Source organism: Phaenicophaeus curvirostris, chromosome 13 (assembly GCF_032191515.1).
Source record: "Phaenicophaeus curvirostris isolate KB17595 chromosome 13, BPBGC_Pcur_1.0, whole genome shotgun sequence".
Classification (NCBI taxonomy): Eukaryota; Metazoa; Chordata; class Aves; order Cuculiformes; family Cuculidae; genus Phaenicophaeus; species Phaenicophaeus curvirostris.
The window spans coordinates 8938675-8951963 of record NC_091404.1 but is presented as its reverse complement, the minus strand read 5'-3'; the positions used below and the strand labels follow the sequence as shown (position 1 = coordinate 8951963).

At 41.7% G+C, this 13289-nt stretch overlaps 1 protein-coding gene and 1 long non-coding RNA gene across 2 annotated transcripts in view; both read left to right on the top strand.

The window, feature by feature from the left end:
• LOC138726210 (uncharacterized) overlaps window positions 1-9294 on the top strand; it is a 219331-nt gene extending 210037 nt beyond the window's left edge. The window contains exon 2 of the long non-coding RNA XR_011338390.1: window positions 7969-9294. This is a non-coding gene — a long non-coding RNA (uncharacterized lncRNA). The remainder of the gene's footprint in view (window positions 1-7968) is intronic.
• Window positions 3840-7596, top strand: VMA21 (vacuolar ATPase assembly factor VMA21). Its single transcript, XM_069867733.1, has 3 exons — window positions 3840-3923; window positions 5681-5790; window positions 7305-7596. The coding sequence occupies exons 1-3, from the start codon at window positions 3871-3873 to the stop codon at window positions 7445-7447; spliced, it is 306 nt and encodes a 101-aa protein (XP_069723834.1). The 5' UTR covers window positions 3840-3870; the 3' UTR covers window positions 7448-7596.
• Window positions 9295-13289: the final 3995 nt, after the last annotated feature.

Sequence of the window (13289 nt, the reverse complement as noted above, 5' to 3'; positions counted from 1 at the left end):
TTATTGCATTATATTAAAAATCCGGGCTTTTGTCCTGAGTATCATGAAGGGTTAGCCAATCCATTTATTTCACCTTTTGAGAAATTTCTCTCTCTTTTGGGGGTTTAGAGCTTCACAAAACAGATAAGTAGAGAGTTATTTGTAGTATTGCTGGAGCCAAGAACGTCAAGAAACTGAAAAAGGAAGAGCTAACATCTTTAATTAGATCAGCTGACATCATCGGGAAAAAATGGGCAGTGTTCCAGCACAGAAGTCCTTATTATTCAGCAGAAGAGACTGAGAGCCCCTACAAGTATCTATGTGTTTGCATAGGCTCTGTCAGTTGGTGTAATAAAAGATTTTATCATTCCCTACAAATGCCAGATTTCTTACATAGGAATTGTCCCTCCTCACTGCGAATCCTGTCACAAATGTTACATATCCTTCCCCCAACCGTGACAAATCATGACTTGAAATAAAGCCTTGTCTCAGAAATGCATTGTCTTTTACACTATCTCCTTTGGGGCTGAGCTCTAACCACGTAAAAAACATTTGCTAATTCTAAGCAAGTAGTTAACAGCTTCAAAGCTGTTACTGCACAGCACTGCTTGTTTGTTGCTGGGAAATCTAATTTCAAAAGCCAAACCCTTGGGGTCACTTGGCACTTGTGCAACATCAGGCCTTGTCACCTGAGCCTGTTACTGGCCCCAGTAACCACGGTCCCTTCCCTTCTCCAGCTCCTTTTCTGATCATCTGTTTTATATATTCCTTTTTTATACATTACCATGGAAACAAACTTTGAAAACAAAATATTCACAAGCAGGTGGTTTTGTTTTTAAATATTATCTTTGCAGTTTTCACCTTTGCAGCTTTGTACAGGTTGGGAGGATTCTTTTCTCCGTCTGCCACTAGATGGTATTGCTTCAGCAGGCACCTTCCCAGCAGCTCTGCACCCTCTGAGATGCAGACCCCAGGAAAGCAGGGGTGGTTCAGCATCACAGAGCTCTCCATCGCACAGGCTGTGTTCTCAGTCTGGACTTCAAAGCCCCCTCACTGCACCAAATGAGCCCAAATGAACCGAGTTCAGCAGTTACACAATGAGTTGTGTTTTCACGTTGCTTTTAGTTTTACAGGCCCGCAATTCACAGTATCTAGTACCAGTGAAGCTGAGGAGGAAAAGAAAATGCTCCAAGCACTTGGAGGTGTGTGGCCAGATACCAGACTAACAGGCTTTCTTGCTCAGTTTGCTGGACAAACAGGAATCCTTTCACCTGCTGGTAGTGTTCTCCATAGAGCTCAGCGCTGCGAACTGCGACAGTGTCCCAGGAAATGAATTGCTCAGTATGAGTTTTAATAGTTATACTCTTCAAGCATCCCCTTGCAATGGTTGTTGAGGACAGTGTCTTAGAACAGCAGCTCTTTGGTCTCGGCTAACTTGGCAGCTTCTTGTGCTTACAGCACAGTTTTTGCTTAAGGGTAAATGTTGTATTTACTCCATAATCCAAAAGGTAAAGCAGGTCTGTGGTCTGATGGAAATTTCAGAACACTTGATATATAAAACCTGAAGCAAACTGACAAGACTTTGTGTGCTCCAGATCTTTTAAAACAACTGACACAGAAATACAAATAAAAAGCTTTTTTTCCTCACAGTTGCAATTTTTTTCTAACAATTTTTATTTCCCTTATGTGCTCATGAAAGAAGAACAGTTAAACATGCAGGAAATCATTCAGCAAAATTGTTATTAGTGTAGTAGATGAAAGCATCAGTGTAATGAGATATGAAGTAATTTTATATTAAAAATTAATGATGGGCTGTTAAGCCTTGAGTGATCTGCTATGTTCCATTGACTGATATGTATCTTTATGCTAAGTTTATATGATGAGACTTATTCGACTTTTTTTTGTTATGTTTTGTTTTGTTATTAACCTGCCTTCAGTCATTTCTTTTCCTACTGGGGAAACAAACAGGAAAGTCATGTACCTAGTGATTAAATGTTCGCTGCACCTACATTCGGATTTTACTCAGTCATCTGATTTATATCTTAACTACATACTGATTTTTTTTCCAAATTACTGTTCTTCATCAATTATTCCCTAAATAAATAAAACCTGCTTACATATTCGGGTTAGATTTTGTGAGTGGCTAGCTGGAGTTTAATTAGATGTTCTTGAGACCTTGTTTGAAGTTTTAAGCTCATGTTACACAGCAAACCCTACTTCCATCCCCATCCAGCTGAGAACGGTCTCCAACGTGTCCCTGGGTCCACACCTGCCTCCTCCTGCAAATGTCTCTCTTGCTGGCTCAGGCAGCAGCGGAATCAATTGAAAGGAGGACTGTCATGTTTTAAGAGAGTGTAAAATTGGTTGGTTTATTGTGAAAGTGTGACCACGAGAGCCAGACATTCCTCCATAACTAAACAGCCTGAACTGTGCTTCATCTTAACAAACAGGAGGGAGCTGCTGGTTCATTTCATTGCTTAATAAAAAAAAAAAGTTTCTAACAAAATTCACCTTCTTTTTCACATCTATAGGAGAAAACATAAGAAAAGGCCTCGCTATTCACAATCGGAGGGGAGAAAGTTAGTGCTGCAGGCAGAGTTGCTCTTTCCCTCCTGCCCTTACATTCTGGAACATAGTGTCCATTGCCTCTAGCCCAGGTGAGGGAAGTCATTCTGATTTCATCAGAATACCCCTGCAAATAAGACTCGTTAAAAAGCACAGAGATGGTAATGCCCTGGGTTTCTGTTGAAAAGCTGGGTTCAAGTCTGTCCCTTGGCAAGTATTGAAGCAGAGAGGAGTAGGTTCAACAGGAACATGTACTAACAGCTTGAGCAGAGCATCATCCTGGAAATGCTCAGCGCCCAGCCAGGCTGCAGGAGAGTGTGATCTGCACGAGTCCTCAGTCTCTCCTTTGCAGCACCTCTTAGTTATGGTGAGGACCGTTTTGACCAGAAGTTTTATCTTTGGACAGAGAAGGAATTTTGATTAACTTTAGTGCTAGGAGAGCAGGAAGCCTGTGATACAAACTTCCCTTCTAACGGGCAACATAGATAATACAGAATGGAGTATATAGAATAACAGGCAATATAGAATAACAGGCATTATAGAGAACAGAGAATCATAGAATAACCAGGTTGGAAGAGACCCACCAGATCATTGAGTCCAACCATTCCTATCAAACACTAAACCATGTCCCTCAGCACCTCGTTCACCCGTGCCTTAAACACCTCCAGGGAAGGTGACTCAACCCCCTCCCTGGGCAGCCTCTGCCAGTGCCCAATGGCCCTTCCTGTGAAGAATTTTTTCCTAATGTCCAGCCTGAACCTCCCCTGGCGGAGCTTGAGGCCATTCCCTCTCGTCCTGTCCCCTGTCACTTGGGAGAAGAGCCCAGCTCCCTCCTCTCCACAACCTCCTTTCAGGGAGTTGTAGAGAGCAATGAGGTCTCCCCTCAGCCTCCTCTTCTCCAGGCTAAACAGGATATAGCATAATAGGCAATATAGAGAATACAGAATATATAGAATACAAAGAATACAGAAAAATGGACAATATAGAGAACAGAGAATATAGAATAACGGGCAGTATATAGAATACAGAATAATGGGCAACAGAGAGCAGAGATTATAGAACAAGAGGCAATACACAGAATAGAGAATAGTGGGCGCTATAGAGAAAAGTCAATATAGACTAACGGCCACTATAGAGCATGTAGACTATAGAGCCGCTTCCCCTTAGAGAACTGCTCAGCCCTCGCCACTGTGTTCGGTGAGGTTACCGACCCCTCCCCGGCCCCCAGGGCTCGGCCCTTCCCGCCGGGCCCCGCCCCGCGCCTCGCGGTTGCCATGGGGACGGCGCCGGCCCGCGCACGCGCGGCGCTGGCTTCCGGCGGCGGCCATGGCGGCCTTGGAGCGGCGCGGGGAGGCCGTGCCCGTCGCCGAGTTCAGGCAGTGAGTCCCGGCGAGGGGAGGGACGGGGAGAGGGGGGGATGCAGGGCGAGGGGCGCACTCGGTGCCGCCGGGAGGGCGGGGATCCCTCCTGCGCTGTCAGGGACACACGGGGTGGCGACGCCTCCGGGTCTGCTGCCCAACCCCGAGCATCTCGGACCGGCCTCCGGTAAAAACTCCTCGTTAGCGCCGAGGTTGGACCCGGGGATTTGCTTTTCCTGCGAGGGGAAGTGATGGGAGTGTGTTAGAGAAAAGCGTTTGTCCACAGGGGAGCTGTTAAATTCGGTAGCAGGCTGGAGGTCGTCTTGTTCTGTGGGTGGGTAGAGAAGAGCTTCACGTTTCCGTAGGGAAAATCTGAATGGAGTTGTGCCTTCCACCCCGACAGACCTTGAGTCAAACCCTAGTAAAGGAAAAGATTCCGAGTTCCTATTTTTTTTTTTTTACTACTTTAAAAAGTGGGAGATGTCCCTGCCTGTGGCAGCAGGGTCGGAACTGGCTGATCTTTAAGGTCCCTTCCGAGGCAAAGCATTCCATGATTCTGTGAATATGCTACATAAATGTGTGGCAGTACATGATCAGTACAGGGCTCTTGCTTTAGTGCAAAACCTGTGTATGGCTACTTATCTTTGTGTTTTAATGACTGTCAGACAGTGGGGGTGGGTTTTTTCCCACGTATGTTTCCAAAGAAATGTCAATGATAATGTGTGATTTCAAGCAATATACCATGGCACAAATACATCTTGATAAAACCTTTTGAAATTACTTATACAAAAATCACTGTGGAGATACCTAGGAATTTTAAGATTATATATCCCTGGCTTGACTTGTTTTTTATGCATATTTCTGTTTCAAAACCTCAAGGACACATGCCATTGAATCTGGTAGCCTTTGAAAGTCAAAAGGGTGTTGCTTGGTTTACGTGTTTACATCTGCATAAAAATCACGTAGTCAGCCAAGCTGAGTGAGTGAAAACTGGTGGAAGCACACGCAAACCCACACTGTATTTGGTGTTTTGTAGACATATAACCTGTTCTAGCTGAACAAGTTCAGGGAGACCTTATCAAGTACATAATGCTTCATTGTGATTTTCTTGTTCAGGGCCTTCTAAGCTCAGGCCTGTGAGGGCAAAAAAAGTTGTGAATGTTTAGGTATATTGGCTCCGTTTTCTGACTATTGCTATAGTTATTCCAACATTCTCAGTGGAAATTGAGCAATTATTTTAAACAGAGGAACAATATCTAGTATAAAGGAACTTCACTTCCGTTAGTGAGTCATTAAAGTCATTCTGCATGCTTCCTTCTGCATCTTGGACTGTTGGATTTGTCATTTTCATAGACTTGTAGGGTTGGTTTTTTTTAAAAAAGAGGAAACTTGGCAAGCTTTAATGCAAAATACTGTCATATGACAAATGTATGTGTATCTAAGACTACATATTTAATAATTTTTTAATAAAGCACTGATAAATACATTGATGTAACCCCCCCCATGTTGTTAATACTTCCAAAGCAAGGACAGAAAAGCCTTAATGCTGTTTTTAATGTTGTTTGGGAGCCTTGACTGGCAGAATCATTGCATTGTTTTGAATATTGTGATTTTTATATTGCAGCCAACAAATGCATACTCCAAGTCTTTATCACTTCCAAATAATATACGTACTGAATTCTTGAGAAGTAATTGGCTTCTGTTTGGGATGAGTTCTTGTCCTATTTCAGGCATATTTTTTGTGACTTTCTCTGTGTAACTTTTCTTATTTATTTCAGAAATGAGGGTTCATTAACATCAACTTTAAGAACACTTCTATTCTTCACAGCTCTAATGATCACATTACCTGTTGGGCTATATTTTTCATCAAAGGCTTATGTATTTGAAGGTAATTCTGTTTCTGCCATTAGCGTTACTATTAAAAAAAAAAATAAAGAGAAGCACAGTGCTCTAATGGCATCTTTGTTCTCCTTCCTGTTTCGAGTATTTGTTTCCTTATGAAGACTAAAGGCCTTGTAATGTCTAATTAGAACAGAAAATTATATAAATGGTTGATACATCCTTCCCTGCGTTGTGGTCTGCAATCCAATATTTGCTGTTTGGTATACAATGTTCTATATAGTGTACAGGTGCATCACTTCCCTGACCCAAAGGGTATCTGACACCATCCTGCAGCAGACTTTTATCAGAATCACCACAGATATGTTTCCTCCAAGGGTAGCAAACTAACAAGACAGAATAATGTTGTTTACTGAGTTTATTTTTTGCTTTTTAAAACACCTGCATTTCTAAGTGTAGATCAGTTATATCATATACCCAGTTTCAGGTATAGAAAGTGGTTTCTGGTAGGGCTTTTTTTTAGTTGAAAATAAAGAGGGGGAAAAAAAAAAAAAGGAGAGCTGTTAGCTGTTGATTTGAAGCAGTTCTACCAACCAGCCACGTACTAGCCTTGATTCTGCTAAGCTCTAATAAATTCCTAATGCTGCTGGAGAAAAGTATGTCCTTCAAAAGCAGGGAACAGGGAGGGAGAAAGCAGCTGCTTTTAGGAGCAGTTTGTGAGTACAGGACTGAGTTGTTCCAAGATGATTCTCCTTTGGTGTGTACTGCTGTATGTAGTTCTGAAGGCTAAAGCCGAAAGCTTGCTGAGTAACTTTCAAGATCCTTTTTAGCATGGTTTTTGGTTTTTTTTCCCTGAGCTGTAATGAGCCTGAACTTTGCTTTGTCAGTTAACAGCAACATCTGCTGGCATTGATAGGCTTGGGTTTGGGTTTGGAGGGTGATATTTTTGGTGTGGTGTGATATGTGGGGTTGTGTTTGGATACTTTATGGGAGTTTTGTGTGGTTTTTTTTTTTTTAAAGAATGAAGGGAAACTATATTTTTGTATTTGGTCTTCTGATATTTGAGGGCTTATTTCATGTGAGATGCATTCATGTATCTTAACTGCTGAGGAATTGTTGTTTTATGGCCTAAATATAGAAGGTAAAAGTCCTCTAAATTTAGTTGTTGTTCCACAGTTTTATCCTATTATAGCAAATAAATTATATAATTATTTTCCCGCTTCATTTTCCTGCCCCACAAAGAGAGCAACATCTATGAATAAAAGGATGCTGAGGTTTATTTGGTGCTAGAAGATAGTAACAGAAAAAGTTAATGTTATAGAACTCTAAACTGACTTCAAAACCAGGATATTTTATCTTGAATATTGAATAACTGCAGTGTTGATTTATTCCAGAAATAGTTTCAACATATGTAGATATCATGGTGAATTCTTTCTTAAGTATCTTTCTGAGCTCAGGCTTTCGATACAGAAGTAAATGTAGCTTTGGTCTCTAGGAAGAATTGTGAGGTGCCATTTCGATGTTCCTAATAACTTATGTTCTTTACTTTCTTTATGTTCTCAGGTACCTTAGGAATGTCCGACAGAGACAGCTATTTTTATGCTGCCATAGTTGCTGTAGTCACTGTTCACGTGGTACTTGCCCTCTTTGTATATGTAGCATGGAACGAAGGTTCTCGACAGTGGCGGGAAGGCAAACAGGACTAGAAAGAAGATCATCATCATGTGATGCCTACAGACTGTAAATGAAATTTTTGTATGCCGAATGAAAAGCATTCTTCACAATGTATAACCACGTTCAAAGATGAGGCTAATGCCTCAGCTCTGGTTAGAATAAGATTTGTGTTCATCTTGAATGTGTACTGGTGTTTTCTTTAACGCTGATGGAAGTTGCTCTTTAGCCAGCCTTTACTACATTGATCGGAGGGGGTCTTCACTTGGAATTAGAATGAAATAATTACATACTTTTGAGAAAAATCCTGTAGCTGTTTTTGCCATTCCTTGTATTTTTCTGGCTTGCTCTGAATATTAGATTGGCATGACAGAAGCATTATATTTTCGAGTAATTAAATTGCTAGTTAAAGAAAAGCTACATCACTCACTATCCAACTACAGTGGAAAAGGTAGGATTTCGCTTTGCTGTGGATAGTTTCCTGATTTATGGGTGTTGTGGTTTAATGCCAGCCAGGAACTGAGTCCCACGCAGCCACTTACTCGCTCTCCCCCAGTAGGATGGGCAGAGAATCAGAAGAGTAAAGGGAGAAAACTTGTAGGTTGAGATAAAGACAGTTTAATAGGGCAAGCAAAAGCCATGCACACAAGCAAAGCATGGAACAAGGAATTTGTATGCTGCTTCCTATTGGCAGGCAGGTGTTCAGCCATCCCAGCACACATAACAATGAATTGGGAAGACAAATTCCATCACTTCGAATATGCCCCATTTATGTCTTTCCCCAGCTTTATATACTGAGCGTGGTGCCATACGGTGTGGGATTTCCCTTGGGATAGTGTCCCCTCCCAACCTCTTGTGTACCCCTGGCTTCCTTGCTAGTGGAATGGGGTGAGAGGAAGAAAAGTCCTTGACTCTGTTCGAGTGCTGTTCAGCAGTAACAAAAACAGCCCTGTGCTATCAGCACTTTTCCAGCACACACCAAAATCATGGCCCCATCGCAGCTACTGTGAAGGAAAATAACCCTATTCCAGCCCAAACCAGCCCAGTGGGACAGACAGACATAATATTTTTCTGAGTTTGGAAGTAATTGCAAAAATTGAGTCGGTTAAAAGCTCAGGTGATGTTTTTCTAATGTGAAATATAAACTTTTTATTGCAGTGTAGAATTCAATATTTAATTTCCTTTTGGGAGGATTGTCTTAATTACTGCGTTGCTCATCTTTCTGTTCTTACGCAGTTAATCTTGGTGATGCAAAGGAAATGGCATAGCGTATTTTTTTTATGTCTTTACATTTATGTAACTCCTTTGTAATTGCGAAAGGATGTAGTTGGATTTCCTGTGGTAGAGTAATATCCCTAACAGCTATGGCTGTTAACACTAATGGCTATTAAAGGAAGGAGCATGAGAAAACAAGCTGTAGCCATCTGCAAATATTGTCCTTTATGAACCAGAATACAAGAGCAATCATATGGAAAGCTTGCTTTTCTTCATAGATATTGACTTATATACTGTGAAATGATATGATATGTTGAGTGTTTCCTTTTTCTTGGTTGTGTGTAGAAACTTTCTGTAGTCAAACCTTGGTGATATTTTTGTGTTGTGGGATAACCTGAGTTTCATTTCACTCTTGTGCTGTTGTTAGCAAGCTTTTTAGTCTGCAGACTAAAAAATTTTTCCTGAGGTTCCAGCAACGCATAGAACTCTGTTAACAGTGATGAGTACAGTTAAGCTGTTGTGCTTGAGGTCGATCTGTTAATTTGAGTTATCCAGTTCACTTTAGCAGTTGAGCATTTTTTGGAAGTGTTTTGCTTAATATAGGGCTTGGAATAGTTTTGGTGCTACATTTGTCCATGATAAAACTTAACCAGAACTGAGAGAAAAATCGATTATCTGTGCTCAATGGCTTGAGGAATGTGTTCCTGGGTTTCATTTGTCTCTTCTTCACCCCAGTCCCAGGTGCGCACAAGCATATGCACTATGTCACAGTAATGCAAATCAATTTTTACATTTTGTTTCTGAAACATTAACTTTTCTCATGTAGAAGCCCCTTTTCAGGTTGCTGCCAGGAAACTGGGAAATGCTGACATAGTACTTGAAATAAGTATTTAGTTTCTACGTTGGCATATTGGCTTTCTCTTCTCCACTATATGAACTGTACATTGTAGAGCAAGTACTGTCTCTTAATAAAGAACTACCCTGTAATACAAGATCCAATAAACAAGCACTTGTACCGAACAGTTTTTGAATAATCTATTTAGTACTGTTCATATATAGCACATCTTACAACAAAGGGATCAGCTGTACCACTGTTCAGTAGCTGTTTTTACCCTGCTTATACTTGAGAATAAATGGGAACATTGCTATCATGCTTTACTAGCTGGGTCTTGTGCTATATCTAATTTATGTTTCACATACCAGAATTCGTAGAAGCTAAGTTAATTTCATAGGAATATATTTGCTTATTATAATTGTTCAGTTAAAAAATTCTGAAAAGTTTGACCTGTCCTAAGTGTGTAGGAGCTATAATGTCTCAGTAGTTCAGGGTAGTGAGCTCAGCATTAATCCAGCCTTTGGAAGATCTTTGAAGATGTTGCTTTGAGGCACAATCTTTTCCTTGAGGAAAGAGGGAACGCATGAGTCTCTGCATAGTAGCAGCTATGTACTGGGCTTTGTTGCCTGTGGTTGGGAGCTGAAACAACCACTCAGGTAAATGGTGCAATGAAAACAGTCCAGTGGTGGAATCAAACCATGACTAGGGAGCTCAAAGAACAAGAAACTGCAGCCACACAACACGGAGTGGACGTGGACAACTATCCTACCAGGACTCCTGTTGTGCCTTACCAATGCTAAGATTTATTGTATTTCGAGAGCTTTGTTGTGGTCTCTTTAGGTTGAGTGTTTCCTTCATGTATATGGTGTTTCTGTTAATGTCAAAGCTAATTCTCATGTAAACTTTTTAATTGTGTAATGCCCATTGTCATTCTTTTAGAGTTTAAATAATACTGTGCTGTATTTTGTTTGCATGTGGCAGTGTTTTGGTGGGGGGGGCTACAGAGGTGGCTTCTGTGAGATGCTGCTAGAAGCTTCCCTCATGTCTGACAGAGCCAATGCCAGTCAGCTCCAAGACAGACCTGCCTGTAGGCGAGGCTGAGCCCGTCAGTGCTGGTGGTAGGTCCGTGGAGGATCCCACACTGAGCAGGTGGATGTGCCAGAAGGAGGCTGTAATCCTGGGGGAAGCCCTCGATGGGGCATGTTTACTGGCAGGACTGGTGGCCCTGGGAGGGACTCAACACTGGAGTAGTTTGTGAAGAACTGCAGCCTGTGGAAAGGACTCGTGTTAGAGAAATTTGTGGAGGACTGTCTCCCATGAGAGGCACCCCACACTTGAGCAAGGGAAGAGTGTGAGGGGGAAGAAGCAACAGAGATGTGTGACGAACTGACCACAACCTCCTATTCCCTATCCTCATGTGCTGCTTGTGTGGAAGCAGCAGAGAAAATTGGGAGTGAAGGTGAGCCTGGGAAGAAGGGAAGGGTGGGAGGGAAGGTGTTTTAGGATTTGGGTTTTATTTCACATTGCCCTACTCTGGCTTGATTGGTAGTAAATTAATTTCCCCGAGCTGAGCCTGTTTTGCCCATGATGGTAATTGACAAGCCATCTCTCGGTCTTGATCTTGAGCCATGAGGCTTTTGTTGTTATTTCTGTCCTACTGAGGAAGGGAGTGATAGAGAAGCACTGCCCAGCCAGGGTCAACCTACCACATGTACAAATATGGAAACTGATAAAAGTTGTGGAGAGATCAGTACTCTTGATGTTTCAGGGTTTGTTTTCTATGAAATGGTTATGAAAAATTTTTAATGGTGTAGGACTTTAAAGTGGTACTGTAAGTTTGTTCATTTTATTACTAGGAAGGGATTTGAGACAACTCTCAAAAAGACAAAATTGGGAAAACTTGGTCTGTGTACCCCATTGAGAATTGAGAAGTGGAAAATCAGTGACTTCTCAAAATTAGTTTAGTTTTCTTCTGTATATCTCTCTTTAAAAAGATGCCTGCAGAACACTGGGGTGGGTGCCCAGCCAATTAAAGTGTGTGGGTGATCGGCTTTGGTTTGGGGTTAGGGATGCCTGACTCAATTAGTCTGTTAACTGCCAGCACCCGCTAGAAGGTCTCCAGAGAAAATCATCATGCTGTTGATTGTGTCATTAGCAGGATTTGTCATACCCTAACATTGATTGATGTACATGAACTTCAAACAGTCTTTACAGTATATTTGAAATAAAACAAAATATTACCTACGTGATTTTTGCTATGTAAGAGAGGGCCTAGTAATGATTCTCATTAAAAACCAAGCAAGAAAAAACAAACAAATGAACAACAACAAAAAACCAGAAAAATAAGCAAACCAGCCCCCTAGGAGCCCTAGCCTCTTGTGTAATTTTTACAGTGGTGGTTGCTGGAAACTGTCAAAGTGCTAGGAAGTTAAAGGATAGAATTTTGCCACACTGCTAATACAGCGTGACAAACTAGATGGCAGGCTTTTCTACCGTATCCCTGTGATGGGAGAGGGAAAGTTGTGCTGGCTGAAAAATTCTCGCTTGGTGCATGGGTGAACAGTAAAATGTTTGACGCTATCGCAATTTTGATGGTTTTGAGACCACTATGCAGTTATTGTAGTTAGATTAACTGTGCTTAGGCTTCTGATAGCCTGTGTGACTGGGTAGGGTGTGCTCAAAGCCTCTAGGCAGGGGTATGGGTGGTAATGCTTCAGATGAGTAATGAATGGGAAAGAAGGGGGCCCTTCAATAAACAAACTATGCCACACAGGTATTATTACAAAATAACACAATATGGCTATGACTGAAATTGGGATGAGGGGAGTAATGGGTCGTGTGAAGCAAAGGAATGACATGGGGAGGAGGTTGGAGATGGGGTAGGGAATGTGCTGGCACAGCTTGCTACATGATGCGTGAGGCACCGTGTGTTTTTCTTCAAAGTGTTTATTCCACTGTTCTTTAGGGGATTATGCAGAGCCATTGATCTGAAATATTAAATGTAAATCATGCAAAACAGCAAGCCAATTCCATTTTTAACTTCGCATTAAAGTTGTTCACAGGTTGACAGCTTGGCAGTGTGTAATCTGGGGCACATTTATTCAGCTTTGTCTTGTACAAACTAGCATTGTTACTGTCTCTGAGTCATCTCTTAGGGCAGAGTCAAGCCCTTGGAGTGTAAATATTTCTTTTAAAAATTTCAAAGAGCAACTGCCACTCTAATGTTTCCTTAAGTCTAATCAACTGTCAATTAAGGGGAGATAGAAGGTTTTTGCTCCAAGTCCACAGGAAACAGTGCTTACTGTTTCCCTGCAAGGGAACATTCCTTGTGCTTGAATGAGGCTTGCGACAAGGAAATATTGTGTAGTTAGGGGCGCCGCTAGCTGTTCTCCTATCTGAAGACATGATAATGGCTGAATTTCTGTGATGGTGGGATACAGCTTGAGTCTCTTTGTTAGGAGGACTGAATCACATTGTTGTGTAACAATGCTGAGGTATACTTCCATATAAGAGATGGAGGTAAACTCTTGGGACTTCAGTGCTGTTCGAACCTAAACCTGTAAGAAAAAGTATGGGGGAAGTGAACGGTGATTTTTGTCGAAGACAGAGCTCGTGGTGGTCCTGTTTCAGAAGGCAAAGACAGGGATACTGATAGGGAGACTTTGTGGTGAAGGATAACCCGGGAGAAGAGCTTGGAAAGTCGAGTAATTAACTTGGTGACTGTCCAACTGAATGCCTGGGACTGAGTTTTCTTGATGCTGGTTTGCTGTCACATTTCACAACCCTCTTTGTCCTGCCTGCTTTGGATGGCACGTTCTTGCTGAGAT

Coding starts and splice junctions, on each gene's coding strand:
- VMA21 (XM_069867733.1), top strand. CDS start 3,871: ATGGCGGCCTTGGAGCGGCGCGGGGAGGCCGTGCCCGTCGCCGAGTTC. Junction 3,924..5,680: donor CCCGTCGCCGAGTTCAGGCA/GTGAGTCCCGGC, acceptor TATTTATTTCAG/AAATGAGGGTTCATTAACAT. Junction 5,791..7,304: donor AAAGGCTTATGTATTTGAAG/GTAATTCTGTTT, acceptor TTATGTTCTCAG/GTACCTTAGGAATGTCCGAC.